At 38.7% G+C, this 21,330-nt stretch overlaps 1 protein-coding gene across 1 annotated transcript in view; it reads left to right on the top strand.

Moving 5' to 3' along the window:
• The window catches only part of ercc2 (excision repair cross-complementation group 2), a 144,751-nt gene that overhangs the window by 52,143 nt on the left and 71,278 nt on the right, over positions 1 to 21,330 (top strand). The window contains exon 10 of the mRNA XM_076281800.1: positions 10,029 to 10,162. Within this exon, the coding sequence (XP_076137915.1) occupies positions 10,029 to 10,162 (134 nt within the window). The remainder of the gene's footprint in view (positions 1 to 10,028; positions 10,163 to 21,330) is intronic.

Here is a 21,330-nt window from a genome sequence, read left to right as displayed (position 1 = left end):
TCCCCAAATATAACACAAAATATCACCAAAATACTGCAGGAAGTGAATACTGCACAGTCAAAAGTATTGGCACCTTTCACAACAAGTGTCTTTTGCAGTGATAAAAGCACACTTTTCATTGTTAAAATCCAGTGCTAAGGTTATGGGTAGTGAGATGTCAGCTGTGGTAGCACTCCTGAGAATTATAAGGCCAGTTCTAATGGACAGAAATCTCCAGTTTACTCACTATACATCTCTGTTGGTTTATATGGACAGTATGAGGTTTTCTTCAAGTAGAATCGAGTTTATTATCCTTTAGAAATGGCCTTATACTTCTCAGGAATGCTACCACAGCTGACGTCTGACTACCCATAACCTTAGCTGTGGATTTTAACAATGAAAAGTGTGCTTTTATCACTGCAAAAGACACAATTGAGAGTGCCAATACTTTTGACCGTTCAGTATTCACTTCCCGCAGCATTTTGGTGATATTTTGTGTTGAATTTGAGGCAACCAATTGTTGTTTCAGCTACTGATAATATCCTGTTTTGGTTAAAAACACCTTCAAAAGTTTGTGGGTTTTGCTCGAAAACATCCGGAGGGGTGCCAATACTTTTGGCCATGACTTGTATCTTGAACACTTAAAAAACAAGTCATTAACACATGATAAAATTATGAAAGCATACAAACAAAAAGGTGCTTACCATTTCAATTTACTGCAGTAGCCAAGTCCTTGGGGTCACCATCAAAGTTCTAGCAACCGTGCCTGAGCCGATGGTGCCTGAGCAGACGCTCTTGACTGGCGCTGGCAAAGCTGCAGAAGCAACACTTCATAGAAAACCTAGGACAAAAATAAGAGGAGAAAATGAACACAGCGATATACTTCGCAACCGTTCTCGTTAATGCTGTTGAGCTTCAGGGCTAAACACACAAAGGTTGCATGCTAGAAGCTATATCTATCTAGTTAACTACCCTATCAAACCGAAGTTTTGCATCACAGTTATAGCACGTTAGTGCTACCTTAAACTACCCTGGTTGCAGCGCATGGTCACGAGCTGCAATGTAAACTATAACCACCACCGGTGCTTCGTTTTCATGTCAATGAGCAAAGCAGACGTGCATAAAGCAACGCCATCATTCGTCGAGAATAACAAACATAACGGCAACACAAATTTTTTCAATTAATATGTGGACAATGAATGATTATATTAAGCTTAGCTGTTCAAAATAAGCTAACCGATTAACGTTAGCTAGTGGGGGCATTTGTATTGCCATAAACACCATGCCTGGTTATGATCTATCGATAATTTTTTACCGCAATGAAATCTAATACAAATATAAAATGCATGTAGAAATGCATGATTAGCTTACCCGTTAGAAGGAACGTTTGTCTTCCACGAGTCGAAGACGTCAGGGAAAATTACAGCTAGCAAAGTGACGAGATGGCGGATGCAAACTTTCGAAGGTAGCTCCTGGGAAAATCCTTGGAAACCCCGTCGCAGCCGGTTGCCATGACAAATTTGAAATGAATATGCGCAGATAAGTTGACCTCACTCTAACTGGGTGTCAACTACAACTTAAAAACAACAAAATAAAATCAACTTAATTTATAAAAAATAATTTCATCAGAAACTTCTGAAAGTGAGTTCAAGTGGCTCACAACAGACATTTCAAGTTACAACTAGCAATTTTATTGTCAGTGAATGCAAAAGTCATAGTAAGGTGAACAATTTTGAGTTGTCGTTTTTACAGTGTTTCCATTTTATGACTTGAATGATATTCCCTGACCGTCAAAACATAAGATAAAGTAGACATCAGTTTTTTGTGCTATAGTGTTTGCAATGCCTCCTTTTTTAAAAACATTGTTCAGTTTGTTCCCCAAACTATATAAATGTGCCAAATTTCATGATTTTATAAATAAGTGAACATATCACCTAGACCAGGGGTGTTCAAACTACGGCCCGCGGGCCAACTGTGGCCCGCCACACACTTTAATCCGGCCCGCCAAGCATTTATTAGTTTATCATAGATCCCGCCACGCACTTTAATCCGGCCTGCCGAGCATTAAATTAGTTTATCATATCGCTATTTTTTTCCAGCGAAAGACGACGTTGTGATTTAACTTTAGGCTACTGCAAACTGCTTTACACTCATAGAGAGCGTTTACAACGTCAATGTCAAAACAGCTTGTTACATCGAGATACATAGTTCTGGGGCTTTTTCTTGTTTCCATCCCCTTGTTAGTTGTCTTATTGCAGATATACGTACTATATTGAACAATTTTTGATATTTAGGTTCAGTTTTCTTGGACCGGCTTATACCTAAAAGGTTTTCTAATGTTAAGGTCTGTTGCAACTCAAAAATATATTTTATCGCTTAAAAAAAATATATGGCTATAATTTGGGTTTTGCTCTCCACAGCTTCTCCAACAACTAGTCCCTAACGGCTGAGACTTCCTGCATTTGCCAGGTGTAATAAAAAATCTCTGTTGTAATTTCCACGCAAATTCATTCCAATATTTTGATTGTGTTATTGCAATATTTCCTTTTAGTGACTCTGTCCAATTTTCCATTGTAATATCAATTTTCCGGGGGACCGGACGTATGGGTGTAAGTGAGGGTGGGATGGGGGAGTGTGTGTGAATGAGATTAAGGGTGTGTTTTACTCTTTTGGAGTAAATAAGTATGGAGGGGAATGGCTCCATATGTAGATTTGTGAGGGTATGAGGGGGGGGGGGCTATGAGAGATGAAAGGTTATTAATATGACTCTCTCTTTCATGGTTGGTTTAACTTGCTTGGTTTAACTATATAATGTTTTGTTAATAAATAGCAAATGGATTAATACTGAGAGGGTGAGAGAAGTATCCCTGCCAATGAAGAAATTATATTATTTAGTGTAGGCCTTTTCTAAGGCGACTATAAGTACGCCAAAACAACCACTTAGAAAAGATGGTTGAAAATAATGACATTTTTGGAACCTTTTTTTTTGTTGTTTCTAATTTTGTTTTCCTCTTTATGTTTTTTACATTTATTTTGCTTTCCCTATTCTGGTGTTTTTTTTTTTTATTTATCGCCACCTATTTACCCAACCTGCTAATTTCCTGGTATTTGTAAACACATACAGACATAGAGTCAGGGATATGCTATCCATATTACAATGGAGAATAGCTAGTTCAGTATATTTGTGGACTTGTAAACAGTATATGGTTATAATGAAGCAAATTAGTCCCCTGTTTACTTCTTAACCTATTTAAGCCCAATTTTTTCCCAGACATGCAAATATGCAAATCATGTGTTATTAGCAACCCTTTTAAGTAATCAATAATTTTTTTTTTTTTAAATGTAGAAAAGTAGATGAAAAAGTTTTTATTACCGGTCACAATTGTGACCGGTGGGATAATATGCATATACTCAATTAAAGGTTGCTTAAATTGCTTTTTTGTTAAAATAAAGGTATTCTGACAGGACTTTTCAAACTGATATGAACACTGAGACCAACGGCAATAATAACTATGAAAAATAGAAAATGTTAAAATAGAACCCTGAATGTGTATGTCTGTGCGTGCGTGTGTGTCTGCATGTAGTTGTGAGTGTTAGTGTATATGGTCTGTGATAATAACTGTACAGGTATGTTTTCAGATCTTTTTTAAAAATATTTACTGAACTCGCCTGCTTGATGTACAGAGGCAGGGTGTTCCATAGTTTGGGGGCATAATGGATAAAAGCAGCTTCTCCACTTTGTTTGTGGAGCACTTTGGGTACGATTAAAAGATTAGAATTGGATGATCTAAGTTTCCTTTGTGGTTGATAAGATATTAAAAGCTCAGAGATATATGAAGGTGCTGTGCCATTCAGAGCTTTGTAAGTAATTAACATAACCTTAAAATCAATTCTATAGGAAATAGGGAGCCAGTGCAGTTCAGCCAACACAGGGGTGATGTGTTCTCTCTTCTTAGTCTAAATTAAAAGTCTAGCCGCAGAGTTCTGTATGAGTGCCAATTTCTTTAGATGTTTTTTGGGAAGACCAGTGAAAAGTGCATTGCAGTAGTCTAACCTGCTAGTGATAAAGGCGTGAATTAGTTTTTCTGCATCTTGTTGAGTTAAAAAGGGCCGCACTTTGGCAATGTTTCTCAAGTGGAAATAGGCTGTTTGAGTAACTTTACTGATATGGGGCTTAAAACTTAACTCTGCATCTAAGATGACACCGAGGCTTGTTACTTTTGGTTTGACCTGGTGTGCCAAGTTCCCCAGATTACTAAGAACAATATCTTGCCTTATTTTCGGTCCCACCAAAAGTACCTCTGTTTTGTCATCATTTAGTTTCAGAAAATGTTTGCTCATCCACTGATTAATGGAGGTTAGGCATGCAGTGAGGGAGCAAAGGCCATCTGGGTTAGTTGGCTCCACAGAAATATACAATTGGGTATCATCTGCGTAGCCATGGAAGTTTACATTATGCTGACTTATGACATTTCCCAATGGAAGCATATATAGGGAAAATAGCAGGGGACCAAGGCAGCTCCCCTGGGCCACACCAAAAGGCAAGTCATGTTTTTCAGATACATGATCTCCTAGACTGATATAAAAATCTCTGCCAGTAATGTAGGTTTGAAACCAGTTTAGAGCATTATCAGAGAGACCCACCCACTTCGCAAGGCGGTGAATTAGGATGCTATGATCAATGGTGTCAAATGCCGCACTCAAATCCAGAAGAATAAGGATTGAGACTTTGTTTGAGTCAGTAGCCAGTCTGAGATCATTGACTATTTTTACTAGAGCCGTTTCTGTGCTGTGATTTGATCTAAAACCTGATTGGAATTTTTCAAGGATACTGTTTTCGTTGAGGAAGGTATTTAACTGATTACAAACAACTTTTTCAAGTACTTTGCTCAGGAACGGTAGATTAGATATAGGCCTGTAGTTGCTCAGATTGGTATGGTCGAGATTTGACTTTTTAAGTAAAGGTTTCACAACAGCGGTTTTAAAAGCAGTTGGAAATATACCTGTTTCTAATGAGGTATTTATTACCTTGAGAATAAAGGGAGCTAAGCTATCATATACTTTTTTGAGGAATCTAGTAGGGATTGGATCTAAAACACATGTTGAGGAGCCGGTTTGAGTTATAATTTTATCAAGCTCAGATTGAGTAATATTGCTAAAGGACCTTAATTTTGGGGGGCTGTTTTTGGGTGTACTATCAAACATATTACTTGTGTTACCAATAGCCTCCCTTATAGAAATTACTTTGTTTTTGAAGAAGTCTGCAAATTCTTCGCATCTTAGAGAGGATGCCTGACTGAGTGTATCAAAAGGTGTTTGATGCAATAGCCTATCAATGGTAGAGAACAACACCCTAGAGTTTCCACTGTTTTCAGCAATTACCTTAGAGAAGTGGTTCCTTCTCTCATTCCGAATAGCTCTATTATAATTTGCTATTTTTTCTTTTAGAATGGCACGGTGAACCTGTAACTTAGTTTTTCTCCATGTTCTCTCAGCTTTTCTACATGATCTTTTTAGATCATGGATATTTTCGTTCATCCAAGGTGTCAGTTTGCTACAGGGCCTTTTTTTTTAGTCTTTAAGGGTGCCACTCTATCAAGCATAGCGTCTAATTCATGATTGAGAGCCTCTACCATTTGATCAATGGGATGATGTAAAATATCTAAATTTATGGAGTCTATAAGAGCTATGAACTGCTGTTCTGCTCTAATGTCCAAGAGTCGCGATTTGATTGCAATTTCGGGATGAATTTTTGGAGTATGTAGTACTATATTAAAAGATACACAATAATGATCAGACATATTTATATCATTTACTGATAAGTCTGTGACTTCTATCCCTCTAGAAATGACTAGATCGAGGGTGTTGCCAAGGTTGTGGGTGGGTCCTGTAACATGCTGCTTTAGCTCTAAACTGTCCAACACATTAAGGAACTTACTGGCTTTAGCATCAGTTGTCTTATTGACATGAATATTAAAGTCGCCATTTACAATTATCCGATCATAGCTAGTGATGATGAGCGACATAAGTTCAGAAAACTGGTCGAGAAAGCCAGCCCATAGTTTAGGAGGGCGGTATAAGGTTAATAGAAGTACAGCTGGGTCAGCCTTCAGAGTGAGGGCAATGTACTCAAAGGAAGCGAATTCACCAAAGTTGACTCTAGTGCAACTATATTTGTTTGAGAGAATGGAGGCAATTCCACCACCTCGTTTGCCTTGTCTAATTGAGTGGAAGAAATTATAATTTGGGGGACAAGTTTCAACAAGAACAGCTTCGCTGTCTGAAGTCAGCCAGGTTTCAACAAGAAACAGAAAACCCAATTGTTTTTCACTAATAAAATCATTGATTGCAAAGGTTTTGGTAGTAAGTGCACCTATATTCAGTAAACCCATGTTAGCTGAAAATGCCTCTGGCTTTTGAGGAATATGCTGAGGTATGGAAAGAATATTTGTTAGGTTTCTAGTTTTAAATTTGTCTTTTCTTTTTACTATACGTTTGGTAGAAATCAACGTTGGAATAGAACTATAAGCATAAGTCATGCTATTGCATGAAGCAGCTTGATCTATGGTAGTAGTATTGTATGTTACCCTGCAGAAAACATTCTCAGACCCATCCACATGTATAATGCCATTCGAATCAATACCTGGGGGGCGTGAATCTGTAATATTTTCTACAGAATGTCAATGCCTCAGTGTGGACGCTATGTTGTCAGAGTAGCCTGGCTCCATGTTGGTTTGGGTGGAGACCATCACGCTTCAGCATACTGGGCCTCTCCCAGAACAAGCCCCAGTTGTTGACATAGGGGATGCTTAGGGAAGCGCAGTAGCGTTTGAGCCAGGTGTGGCGATCGAACAGTCTGGACCATCTCTCAGCACCTTTTCTGTAGGTAGGGAGAGGCCCAGAGATGACAAAGCGTTTTTCTGTGCCCATCAGGGTGGTGATGAGAGTTTTGTAGTTTTCCTGCAGTGCTACTGACTGCTTATCTCTGATGTCGTTTGTGCCCACGTGTACGATGATGTTGTTGACCTTGGTGTGGCAGGCCAGGATGCTTGGGAGTTTCTGCTGGATGTCAAGGACCTTGGCACCAGGGAAGCAGTAGACCTTGGAGGGACCGCTACATGATGGGGGAATGCAGAGGTCTCTAACCATGGAACTGCCGATGACCAGGGTGGAGGTTGATGAGGTCCGGGGAGGTGGGGGTCGGGGGGGCGCCGACTTTGAGGAGGGACCAGGATTGTTGTCTCGGGGCAGGAGGGGCTCCTCATCCTCGGTCAGAATGGCATAGCGGTTTTCCAGTCGTATAGGTTGGGCTGGGCCTGAGTGCCGTCCGGACCGTCTGCCGTGCTTGTGATGCTTGCTTCTACGCCATGGCTCAGGCTGATGTGGAGTGGATCTGGCCAGCAGAGCAGGCTTGGTTCTCAGCAGAGGCCGGGGAGAGGCAACAGGGACAGAAGTTGCATTAGTGCATGGCATGGTTAAAGTATTGGAGGACAGAGTGAAATCAGGGCATCTGGCATTAGTGTGTGTAAGAGAGGTAACGTTACTTACGGAGAGAATGGTGTCGAGGAACTGTTCATCCTTCTCAATCTGATGGAGGGTCGCTATTCTGGCTTCGAGTTCCACTATCTTTTCGCTTAGAAGAACGCATGAGTCGCAGCCTGGTGCACAGCTGAGGGGAGGCATTGTGTCGCGGCGAGGGCTCGTCGGTGTCAACTTTCTTTTAAACGTTTGTTTGCTAGTTGGCTAGCAACAGCGATATCGTGCAGTTCCTTGATAACTCGAACACAGGTAGCGGGTGAGTAATCTGAGATTACTCACTTTTATATTGAGTCACTAGTTTTGAGAGACGTTTTTGATGCTTTCTTCTTCCAGATAGCGTTTGATGCTTTCTTCTTCCAGATAGCGTTTCCTTGGCCCGGTATTATTTGCAGCCCTTGATGCTGGCTTAATCGTTTCACGTTAACGTTTGACAGAAAAGTTTGGCGATCAAGGTTATAGAGTCCGATAATCCAAAGCCTCGAGCAACAACAGTTTATGCAACAGTTTGTTCACGAGATATAATCAGTAGCCAGTAAATCCGTAGAAAGTAGATGGTAACAAGGAGCATCAACAAGTGTGTATCTGTGTCTGTGAGTGTGTATATCTGTGTGTGTGAGTGTGTATGTCTGTGTGTGTGTGTGTGTCTGTGTGTGTGTGAATGTGTATATATGTGTGTGTGTGTGTGTGTATGTCTGTGAGTGTGTGTTGGTGTGTGTGTGAATATGTGAATATGTGTATGTGTGTGAGTGTATGTCTGTGTGTGTGTGTGTGTGTGAGTGTGTATAGCTGTGTGTATGTGTGTGTGAGTGTGTGTGTGTATGTCTCTGTGTGTATGTATGAGTATGTGTGTGTGTTTGTAGTTGTAGAAGTATGTGTGCATCTAGATACAACATTCTATCCCACCGGTCACTATTGTGACCGTTAACATGTTTACTCATTCTGCAAACAAACCAAAGACATTTGAATAATTACAAATGTATATATCATAACTAGACACCTTAAAGACCATGTGTACAAAAAATATTTGTCCTATGATTATTTTAACATACTTTAAAAACCTTTTATTTAGGAGCTGTGAGGCCGTCATCCTCTTCTCAAGGTGCAACCAGGAAGTAAACAGCTCTGGTCATGTGACAATTTACTCAAAACATTTGACACAGCACACATTTCATTGAAACACTCTATTGTTTCAATATTTACTGAAAGAGTATTGGGATATTCCCCAGTTACAGTTTTAGAGGCTTATAAGTACATTTTTTTTTTTCGGTCACAATTGTGACCGATGGGGTGAAATGGGTTTGTGTGACCTAAATATAATATCATTAAACATGAATGGGTTAAATAATCGAGTAAAGAGGGAAAAAATCTTATTTCAGATGGAAAAGCATAAGGGAGATATAATTTGCTTACAAGAAACTCATTTGCAAAAAAAAGAGCACACTGCAAAAACTGCTTATCTAACAAAATCTAACCAAGTGTTATTAATCTTATATCAAGATAAGAAAAACTAGTTGTTATTGTTTTCAGTATAAAGAGACTTACCTAGCGCTTTCTTGTGAAATCATTTGACCTTATTTAAAAAATAATTCACTTATTTTAAGACATCTTATCTTGAAAACAAGCAAATTTGTCTGCCAGTGCGTTAAGCAAATTTGTCCTAAAAACAAGCAAATTTGTCTGCCAGTGCGTTGAGCAAATTTGTCTTGATAAGACTCCTTAAAATAAGTTAAAGTCTTCTTAAATTAAGTCAAAATGATCTTTTGAGAGGGCTCTAGGTAAGTCTTTTCATACTAAAAACTAGATTTTAGATTTAAATTTAAAATTAGATTTTTTAATCTTAATATAAGATCAATAACACTTGGTTAGAATTCATTTTTTGCAGTGCATGAAAAACTTAAAGCAACAACTAAAGGCCAGGTTTATTTTAGCTCGTATAACTCCAGTCAGAAAGGTGTGGTGATAATAATTAAATCTCATGTAGGATTTGAAAAAGAATATTGTGTTATTGATAAAGAAGGTAGGTATGTTTTGGTTGTGGGTAACATAGAGAGTATAGATGTCTCTATTCTTAATGTCTACTATCCTCCAGACACAGGAATAGAATTTATGTTACACTTGACAGAGCTTTTAGTAACAAAAAGTAAGTGATGGCAGGAGATCTCAGCTTAGTTATGAACCCAAAACTCGACTCATCTAGTACTAAACAGTATTTGTTGAGAAATTATCATTTATCATTTCAATATCATTTCAATGATACAATATATATATTTGCTATTCTAAATATGGCACACAATAAATGTTGTGTGGCCCGCCGGCCAATTTTCAAAACCCAATGTGGCCTTTGAGTCAAAAAGTTTGGACACTCCTGACCTAGACCATGGAAAATGTTGGAAGTTGAATTGTTGGAACTGGTATGTTGTGCTTTTAATGTAGATGTTTTCATGTCATGTTGACTGCTTTAGTGTCGCAATGTTTTTAGTTTCTAAAAAGCTTCTGTTTTTGGTCTTTAGGATCAAGGAAACAGACGCAGCCAAACTCAAACAGGAGTATAGACAGCTGCTGGAAGGGCTGAAGGAGGCTAGCGTTGCTAGAGAAACAGACGTCTTTCTGTCTAACCCAGTGCTGCCAGATGAGATTCTTCAAGGTTTGTCCAGCCTTACAATGTGTATCATCATCAGCATTATGCAGTGCATCATGCTACTGAACCATGGGCTTTAAGTTTTGGCACAAACTTGTGAAGCTTGAGTGTGTAATAATCTGATATTAACCCTCTGTATTCGCCTTATTCACACAGCGGCCATTATAAACCAAAAGGAGGCTATGGGGTACACTGACTATATCATATGTGTTCTCGCCACCTACTGGAGAATGCATAGAACACAACAATCCTCTGGTTTATGTAGCCCATAGCCTGGTTTTGGTTTACAATGGCCACTGTGTGAATAAGGCAAATTGTATAGTTTCAGTGATTGCCCATCATTGCCTTTGGCCATTGCCATTTATTCTTGGGGCCGGTTTCACAACACTATTTTTGACTGGTCTGTAGTGTTAGGCCAGTCTTAATTTTACTCATATACTAGTCTAATGCAAGTTACACAGTTTCACACCTCACCTTGCCCCCAGACAAACTTAGGTCTAAAACATTATGTTAGCTTGGTAACATCAGTTACTACCTGCAGTTGACCGTTGCTACAGGCACAAAGATTCCACAATTGATCTCAGTGGGAAATTTCTAGCCCAGCCTATGCTTGCTTATCTAGAAAAAAAAAACATTAAAAAAAGACCTATAGAAATACCATAGCTGAAGTGTCATTTTAAAGACCTATATGCATCTTTTGGACGTAAAGAGAAGCATGTTCTGCTTGGTTAAAGTTGAGCTGTGTTGGTTAGACGTGGTTACTCAGGAGCCATGTTTTTTTATTTTGAAAAGTGTCACTTTACCCAATCCAATCCAAGGTCATGTCTAGTGAGACAGCTCTCTATCGAGGCAGTGAGCCGTGAGTTCAATCAAAGTCCTTATAGGCAAGTCCAACCCCTTGGTGGCCATCTTGGTAACATTTCAGATCATTCAGCGGTCTACCCAGATGTGACTTTGCACAAGACACAAACAGCTGTTCCGATTTCCTTAACTCTGCTGTTTTGTCCACATATGCGCGCAACGCTCTGACCGGACAGGGTTACATTTTGTAGAATATCTAGAGTGTATATCAAGCATATCATAAGCTTTTGATATCAAATTAACCAGCAATAGCACAGGAAAGTTGTGCTATTATCACAGTGAAACCGCATATCAAACCTGCTTAAAATAATCACTTTGATTGTTGTTGTTATATTATAAGCATGCTAGTGATGCAGGAGGTCTCATACCGATCAGTTTGATACCAAACATAACCCTGTTGGAGCATAATTAAGTGTATACAGAATGACAATGGCTTGCTTTCATACCAAAATTCTCATGGGACTTTATTTTGTGCAAGATGCTGCTGGACTAATAGTGTTTTTTTCCATAAAAACACCAAATTTATTACACTCTTGGAAGAACAGCATGAAATGCAAACCCATTTTTTATTTTTGTTGTAAGAGTTTGCTACATTGTTGCCAACTCCAACTGCCACCTTCTCCCAAGCCTGCTATGCACCTCCCTGAACTATGAAACTAAGTCTCATTCTAATGTAACCTGACTCTCGCCAGATGAATTTCATTCCGCCTAGCTCCACTCATCCATCTGGGACCAATCCATTGGAGTGTTGCTTCAGAAGGCTGGGCCTAATCAAAAAATGCTTGCATATGATTGAATAAGCCACTTGTCCGTCATCTATTGACGTGCTACTTCAACCACTCACATCGAAGCCAACCCGTGACGCTGATAACAGTCTCACATCTATGAAACTCCCGCCCTGCGTCCTGATTGGCTGTACCATAAAATCGGTTGCAGAAATCACTCTCAATGGAAGAGGTCCCAGATGGATGTGAGTGAAGCTAGGTGGAGCTAAGCGGAACGAAATTCATCTGGCGAGAGTCAGGTTAATTCTAATGTCCTTCACGGACAAAAATATTCAGATTTATCCATATTTCTATCCAAAGTTACACAAATACAAAATCGGGATACAACTCCAAAATCCTAAATATGCATTTGTTTAATGAGCGAAAAAACACAATTTTAGAAATTTGAATCCATTTTGTCCAATTTTACATTTTTTAATAGAAAATGTAACTGATAATGTGTTACATGGACCGTGGGAGATTGACGGGTCTGTATGCCACGTGTTGTCGACAACAAGTTCCAATTTTATTATTTATTAATATTAAGTAAAAATAGCAGTAACAACTAGAGTACATTAAATTCCGGAGAAACTGCGAAAGTGTGCTTGCCCTGGTGCGGTCACCAACGTGAGCAGTGGAATATCCTACGCTGAACCTGGCTTGATCCAAGCATTCTAACAGTGCCTTTTAGTGTTGGAGCAGTGGCAATATCTCAAAAGGTCTAGGAGAGGGCTATTCAACTATTGATCCGCGGGGTGCTTGCGCCCCTTTGGATTTTACCTACGTCCTGCCTTCAAATCTAGCTTCTATGACTATAGATCAAATCAATAAAAAAATGACAGCAGTGATTGGCATCAAAAATAAACAATGTCGCACGGCTTGTGCCTCTCAAACAGAGCTATCAGGAAACCTATAGAACAATTGACCAATGGCAGCAGTTAACGTTTCACTGTGGTTTATTTAACAAATATGAAATATGACCGGGGCATTAGAGTGCTGCTTGTTTGCCAGGATACTTTTTCACTGATTTATTTTAAAAATATGAGCTATGACAGAAGTTGGGTGTGAATGTTATATATTCCATCCCCTAATACTGTTTTACTGGTTTATTTGACAAATAATCTATATATGGATTTGCTCTATAAGCACCTTATGTCTGTTTGGAATTATTTAAGAGCCTATTGATGTATCTTAGAATAAAATAATGTCCACCACATCCAGTGGTGTTTTTTTGTGTGTGTGAATGTATTTTACTAACTCATTAAATGTAACTGGATACTCATGAACGCATGTCTCTAATAGCCACAATAGGAGTAATTTTAGCAACACCGTATTTTGAGTGGCCCACAACGACCCATTGGTTTTCCTGTCTGGCCCACTTGGTAATGAAGTTGAATAGCCCTGCTCTAGGAGCAGGTAATAACTAGAGAGAAATTGTTATACCCTCTAAATTTGTAGGTTGCCGTTAACGCTGGTCACACGAGATCTCGCAAAACTTTTTTTCTACTTTTGGAACTTGCTGGGCTTCCTACTTGACCCCAATAGGCCCACAAACCACTACCGCCAGATGGCAATCGTATCATGATACTATGATTGCTCTATCACTGTTGCGTGTTGTGGGTTTTCTGGACACATTACATAGGCCTTATGACACGGGAGGGAGAGGGAGACACCTGCGTGCACAGGCGCGTAGCAAGCGTGGGGGATGTGGGTGTTATAATGTACACAGTTTTGCTGGAACACGATTCTATCCCCCACACTTTTTGTCAGATTAAATTGAGAGTAAAATATGGAAATAAACGCTCCCGTAAAGAGTTGGAACCGTATCTATAACGCACACACAGAGACACAAATAGGTCTGTTGATTTGATTGAACGGTCATCCAGCCAATCACATCAAGTTAGGTGAAGAACCAGAGCCGCTCTGATCAAATTCAAAGTGTACGTCTTTCAAGGCTATGCTGCTGCTTGGGTCTGCATTGTAACGTCTGCAGTGAGCAGATTTCAGATAGAATTTAAATGATAATTGTTACCGCATTATGCTAATTTAGTAAACCAAAATTCACTGTCTGACTGACAGTTTTTGTCACAATGCAGGGAGTCAAAGTGAAAGCGGGGTGCGTGCACCAAGGCACCTGTTTCTGCAGGAAAACCTTTGGCTACTGTTCTCAGAGCATTATGCTTTCTCTGCCTATGATCTGCAGCTTTTCTCAAACTATGGGCCTCCTCAACAATTAACCTACTACTGCTCCACGTAGCCGCGAAATTAAGTTATGCCCGGTGCTTCACACGTCTGCTCATTTGCAGCATACTTATTCATTTGGTGTCATCAACTATATAGATATAGTCTCCAAGACGCTTGGAAAGGAACAGCTTAATTACATCGCGTTCCATTTAGAACGTCTTATTTGATCTGATCTTACAAACGGCGGCGTCAAGACACATTTGAGTTCTACATCGGAGATAGAACGCTTATGATCGCTCATGCAATGTGTGCGTCCCTGCAGCAAGTGAAGCTGGAGGTAACGTGGGCTAGAAGCAACAATAGTTTAAACAACAACGTGGCTTCCTGTAACTATCAATGGAAAAATGCATAGAAACTGCTAATCATAATCTTTAAATTGACATTAATTAAGCTGGCTATATGCAACACAATTTATATTCCCTTTGCATATGTTTGGGTAGACTTCAAACGTTTTTGAATTTGAGCTTACAGTTCTGTGTCCTTTACATTTATTTAATAGGTATTAGTGATACCTCGAAATTAGGCTGCTGTCTGTTAGGTAATTTATTGTAGCCTGCTGTGTGTGCGTGTCTGCACGCAGGTGTCTCCCTCTCCCTCCCGTGTCATAGGCCTATGTAATGTGTCCAGAAAACCCACAACACGCAACAGTGATAGAGCAATCATAGTATCATGATACGATTGCCATCTGGCGGTAGTGGTTTGTGGGCCTATTGGGGTCAAGTAGGAAGCCCAGCAAGTTCCAAAAGTAGAAAAAAAGTTTTGCGAGATCTCGCAAAAGTGCATCGGTTTTTTTTTCTTCTTCATGTTTTTTTTCCCCATTACTTTTTTTTTTTTTTTTTAACCCATGTTTTTTTCCCCCATGTCACCCGGAGGGCTCCGTAGGATTTCAATTGTATTTCAGTTAAAATAAATATTGAAACAATGTTGAAATTACAACCAAACTAAAGATCAATGCGATTTCAATGGTATTTCAATTCATATTAAACCGCAGTAAACCACTATAATCTGGCAAAATATTGGGAAATTCATACCCTGCTTTATCTACAGCCAGGATACATTTGGCTAGGCCTAGGTATGTCTGGTTTAGGCTACAAAAGCTTGCATAAATAACCATTGACAACTTGTTATCAGTTTGAAAAGCAAGTGCATTTATTCACTCTTCTTCATTAATAATTCCCATGTGCTGTGCTTCCCTGCCATCCATTCAGTAGGCCTACGGTTGCAGTCAGCCTGACCATCCAGTTGAGTGAAGCGGCACCTAACAGAAATAGAAGAAAGATAGACAGTGTTAGATAAATATGTTCAACTGAAGGCTACTTACAAGTGAAACTTTAGAATAATCATATTCCGTCTATGTACATCGTAGCCTACTGTCTAACTTACAAACTCAAAATGCGAGTCAACTTAGGCTAGCTAGCTGGTTCACGTTAGCCAGCAGCACATCATCTTCAGCCTATCATTTTGACAGTAAAGTTTAAACTCAACAAACATTTTATGTAAATCATATGAATATAATAAACTCTAACTTACTGACAACTAACGTTAAGGAAGGCCTAATTATAAATCAGACTGCCGAGTAACGTTAACGTTAACATAACATTATGATGAACTGCCATAATTTGACAACAGCAACGATAACGTAGCTAGCCTAAGTTGACTCAAGCATGAATGAGTTTGTAAGTTAGGCTACGATGTACATAGACTGTAAACATGCCCGAATTTAATGTAGTACAATTTCACATTGAAACATTTTCGTTAGATAAATAAATGTTTGCTTACCATTAAGGTGGTAGAGAGTGACAGAGAGCTGAACACGGTTGGTCTGACTGAACCATTGCTCAAAATGATCTCCCGCCGGACAGTTCAAACGTCGTCGCGTGGTCAACTAAAAATCCACTACTTTTAAATCACCACGTCAAAATTTCCCAGTAAACCATACATCCATGACTTTTCAATATCTTTTAGTGAACTATGTATCGATGCTCTATCGATTATGGCAATATAAACTATAAACCAATTTTGTTTCAATGTCTCTCTATCTATGCTCATGCACTGTTGGGGTTTTTGGATGGAAAATCAACATCATTTCAATATCACCCCTGCTATCTGGGTCTATGGGCACGGAATGGGGATCGAGTCCAGGGGCCCATTGCACAAAACTAGGTTAAGGGATTAAGCCGGGATATCTTGGTTATCCTGGCTCAATTTATCCGTGATCCGGTTGCACAAAAGCGGGATAGGGGGCAGCAGGATATGTTATGGTATAAGTCACCATGGCGTTTTATTCTGTGTAGTTAGCCTACTTAATGGCCTGACCCCAGAATATTTATCCGAGATGTTAACCCTGCGTGAGCACAACCGGTATTTGCGGTCTTCTAACCAATTGGTGTTAGAGGTCCCAAGGTCCAGGTACAAACGATGGGGTGAGCAGGCTTTTGCGGTTGCTGCCCTGAAACTCTGGAATAAGATACCCCCTGATATTCGGACAATTACAGACGTTGGTCTTTTCAAGTCTAAACTAAAGACTCACTTGTTTAGAATGGCTTTTAGTGGTGTGACAATTCTATTTATGTAATTCTATATGTCAATATTTTAACTGCTTGATATGCTGTTTTATTCTTAGTCTCTGATGTGAAGCACTTTGGTGCTATACAAAGTGCTATACAAATACATTTTGATTGATTGATTAATTGATAGCCTGCTCCAGACCAGGCTAAGTTCCAGGATCTATTTAATCTCATCCCTTATCTCAGTCAGCAGTCATCACGAACGGAAAACAATAGTTATTCCACTGCCCACTACACTACCATTGTTATTACATATAACTAGACACACTGTCATTATTTAAATGTTTGTGATCATTAATTAACTTTTACATACTCGCCATTCCCGACCTGTCACGCGACAATGTGACGTCATGGGAGCGCCGTAACCATTTAGCGCGTAGTGGTGGTTGCTGTTTGTTGCTGTTGTGAAAAAGCTATCGCTACCTACTTTACACCGTAGAAGAAGCAATGAAGCCGCTCTAGTTGCCATGGTGAATCAGTGAATCTGATCGGTGGCAGGGTCTATTTGAGGGAGCCGTGAGCGCAGGATAGATTTCACCTGGCTTGATGAGTCCTTGTCTGCTCATCCTGGCTTGGTCTTTGTGCAACCAATCAAGCCTGTATGCTCTTGTTTTGGATTTATTGAGCGCAGCTCAGTAACTTATCCCGGATGTCTTAATTCTGCTTTTGTGCAACGGGCCCTTGTCTGCAGAGGTGTGTTGTTGACGTATTGATGAGCGAACATAGCAACCGGCCAAAAGCAGCAGTATAAATAACTGGAATGCTCAAAAATGCAAAAAAATTTACCTGAAATGTTCAGAAGGGTTTGAGGATCATGAAAGTGTGCCCAAAATTCCCATTCCTAACTCTATAGAACCAAAATCTTATATGCATATGTGGTGACATTCTGAGCTATGGCCATAGACTTCTATGGAACAGTCGCTACATCTGGTCTGCATAAAGGGGGATTTTGACTCCCCCTCGTGCGATCTGGGTTAGGGCTGCACGATATATCTAAAATCTATCGTTGTCGTTATCATATTATATTGTGATGCACATACCGCAAAGATTACTTAATTTTCGATAAATTTTCTGTGCCGTGCGCATTCGAGCGAGGTAAGTTACACTTGGGTGAAGAGGAATTGGGGTAACACTTTCTATGAAGGTTGTATTTATATAACGTAATACTGTAATACCGTTATAATGTAATGTTTTATAAGGTGTCTATAAAGCATTGTAACGCTCATTATTACCATCTATATGTATTCACAAGTCGTCATAACCAACTTCATGATGCATTATGACAGCTAATTATGAATGATTGTAATTTTAATCTGAATAATGCATTATAAATATGTCAAGATCTGCCTACTCACTTGTCAGTTTTATGATGCATCATAACTACTTTGCTTTGCTAAATGCGTATAGTGATGCATAACGAGTTTTGACTTCTACTGTAGTCCTATATATCTATGGCTATAAGTATATATAATAAAGTTATAATAATTTATACATCTCCCATGCAATATCATAAGTGTTATTTGTCAGCTCTAAGTAAAGTGACAAGAATATGACCCTATTATCCTACAATGAAATGAAAGCCTGGACAGTAAAGACAAAAGAAATGCATTTAGTCCACTTTATTTTCATTTAAACCAAAGGTCTATTTTGATTCGAACGATCTTTCATAATGACCCAAGACAGATTTCAGTGGCATTGTGAGTTTTATTCCAATAATAACCACCACCACAAAATATAGGACCATGCCGTGCCACTTTTTTGGCCTGTGTTTGTGTAATGTGCTCAGAGCATTGATAATAAATGCTGAATAATGAAAATAAAGTGAACTAAATGGATTCCTTTTGTCTTTACTGTCCAGGCCCTCATTTCATTGTGCCTCATATTTGTTTATAATAACCTTATATCTATTTATAACAACACCTCATTTGCTCTACTTTACCTAAAGCTGACAAATAACACCTATGACATTAACATAGTAATTTATAATATTGTGCATATGGGGTAAAGATGCTAGATTCGGTACTTAGTTCATTGCACCCTTTAATTACTCAGTGAACTTATATCTGTTAATTATAGGGTCATATTCTTGTCACTTTACTTAGAGCAGACAAATAACACTTATGATATTGCATAGCTGTTTATAATTGTGTGCTGTACACTGCAAAAAATGAAATCTAACCAAGTGTTGATAATCTTATATTAAGATCAAAAAATCTATTTGGTATTGTTTTTAGTATGAAAAGACTTACCTAGCGCTCTCTCGAAAGATAATTTTGACTTAATTTAAGAAGACTTTGACTTATTTTAAGGAGTCTTATCAAGACAAATTTGCTCAACGCACTGGCAGACAAATTTGCTTGTTTTTAGGACAAATTTGCTTAACGCACTGGCAGACAAATTTGCTTGTTTTCAGGATGAGATGTCATAATTTAAGAAAAGTTTGACTTATTTTAAGTCAAATGATTTCATGAGAAAGTGCTAGGTAAGTGTCTTTATACTAAAAACAATACGGAGATGTACACTGCAAAAATTGCTTATCTAACAAAATCTCACCAAGTGTTATTAATCTTATATCAAGATAAAAAAAACTAGTTGGTATTGTTTTCAGTATAAAGAGACTTACCTAGCGCTTTCTTGTGAAAACATTTGACTTGATTTAAAAAAAGTTTGACTTATTTTAAGACATCTAACCCTGAAAACAAGCAAATTTGTCTGCCAGTGCGTTAAGCAAATGTGTCCTAAAAACAAGCAAATTTGTCTGCCAGTGCGTTGAGCAAATTTGTCTTGATAAGACTCCTTAAAATAAGTCAAAGTCTTCTTAAATTAAGTCAAAATGTTCTTTTGAGAGGGCGCTAGGTAAGTCTTTTCATACTAAAAACAATACCAAATAGATTTTTTAATCTTAATATAAGATTAATAACACTTGGTTAGATTTCATTTTTTGCAGTGTATAAGTTATTATAACTTTATTACATATACTTATAGCTATAGATAAGGACTACAGTAGAAGTCAAAACTCTTTATGCATCACTATATGCATTTAGCAAAGCAAAGTTTATGATGCATCATAAAACTGACAAGTGAGTAGGCAGATCTTGACATATTTCTAATGCATTGTTCAGATTAAAATTATAATCTTTCATGATTAGCTGTCATAATGCATCATGAAGTTGGTTATGACAACTTGTGAATACATATAGATAGTAATAATGAGCATTACAATGCTTTATAGACACCTTATAAAACATTATGAATGCATTCATAGGGCGCTATAAATACAACCTTCATAGAAAGTGTTACCGGAATTGGTGACTAAAAGGAAAAGCATGTCTGTTATATGGAAATATTTTGGTTTTATTAAGGATGACGTGTTACAAACACAGCGCCAAATGCGTCCTTCTCCCCCGTGTTAAAATAAACAATTTCTTTCGTTATCGTTATAGGATCAGAAGATATCTCACTTTCACTGTAAGGCTTGTATTTCATGATTTGCATTTAGCAAAAGCCCCAGACAGCAGCAGAGAGTTATTTGTAAAAGTTGTTTAGCCTACTTCGTTGGACTGTGCGATCGCAACCCCTTACTTTCACTTTCCGCTGCACTCTGCATGCCGGTAGCCTAATAACGTGGGATACGCAGCGTATGAGGTTGGAGAAAAACATGAGGTGGAGATATAATATAAAATATTTAAATATCGCAAGTTATATCGTTATCGCAGTACTCATTTCATATTTTCATAAAATTCATATTATGGAGCTTCATAGTCAAAAATTGTATTTCATTAAAAGAAAGAACAAATATCTATCTTTATCTGGTATAAATCCCATTAGGATCATCAAGTGCCCACATGGTCATTTGGGGGTCCAAATATGGGGTTCCAAAAGAGTCACCTCTGCCGGAGAGGGTTTTTGGACCCCCATGAAACCCCCACCAGTGGTACCATACCCTTCAAATAAATTTTGGCAATATTAGCTTATATTATAAGCATTTTTCTACGTTCTGTTTATGTTTAGGACGCCTATCTGCGGGCTCCTACCACACTGTGCTATTATTTAATATTTTCCATTATTTTATTTATTTTATTTACACCAACTGCACTGGGCCGTGTAACGTATAGTCGCCAGGCACTGATTGACATTGGTTTTCTGGAAAACAATGGACTTTTTGGCAACTCAGCTCACCGCCCGTCGTTGCCAAGTGTCCTATTAGCCAATGTCCAATCTCTGGATAATAAGGTGGATGACATAAGGGCACGATTTAAATACCAAAGAGACATACGTGACTGTAACATCTCTGCCTAACTGAGACGTAGTTAACACCGTCAGTGCCGGACCATGCAATTCAGCCTGCTGAATCTCTCTCTGTACATTGCATGGACAGAACGACAGATTCTGGCATGCACTGTATTTCCTTCAGGAAATGCTTTTCTAGTTATTATTATTATTATTCTAACGCAGCTAATGCAGCTTCAACCGTTTAACGTAGAAACTTCATTCAAACTATGTTACGTAGGTCTTACTTAGGACATGTGAGCTTTGTATTTGTCAACTTTGTAACTTTTATACTTTTTAAACTATTAATTAAAAACTAATCAAAATTTCCCCATTGACTTAACATTATGATTATGACATCACAATACGGCCGTTAAGCAATTAGAATCCTATGGCAGGTGTTCGGGCCAGCTGCATCAACTGCCAGTCTCAGGCTTTAAGCATACAAACTGGCCCTATTAAGACTACA

This window comes from Alosa pseudoharengus, unplaced genomic scaffold (genome assembly GCF_046254945.1).
Source record: "Alosa pseudoharengus isolate Yale_2024_CS ecotype anadromous, Long Island Sound unplaced genomic scaffold, YU_APseudo_1.1 YU_APseudo_1.1_scf_13, whole genome shotgun sequence".
NCBI classification, from domain to species: Eukaryota; Metazoa; Chordata; class Actinopteri; order Clupeiformes; family Clupeidae; genus Alosa; species Alosa pseudoharengus.
Note: the sequence above shows the minus strand (reverse complement) of the source record. Positions and strands in the feature narration are given on the sequence as shown.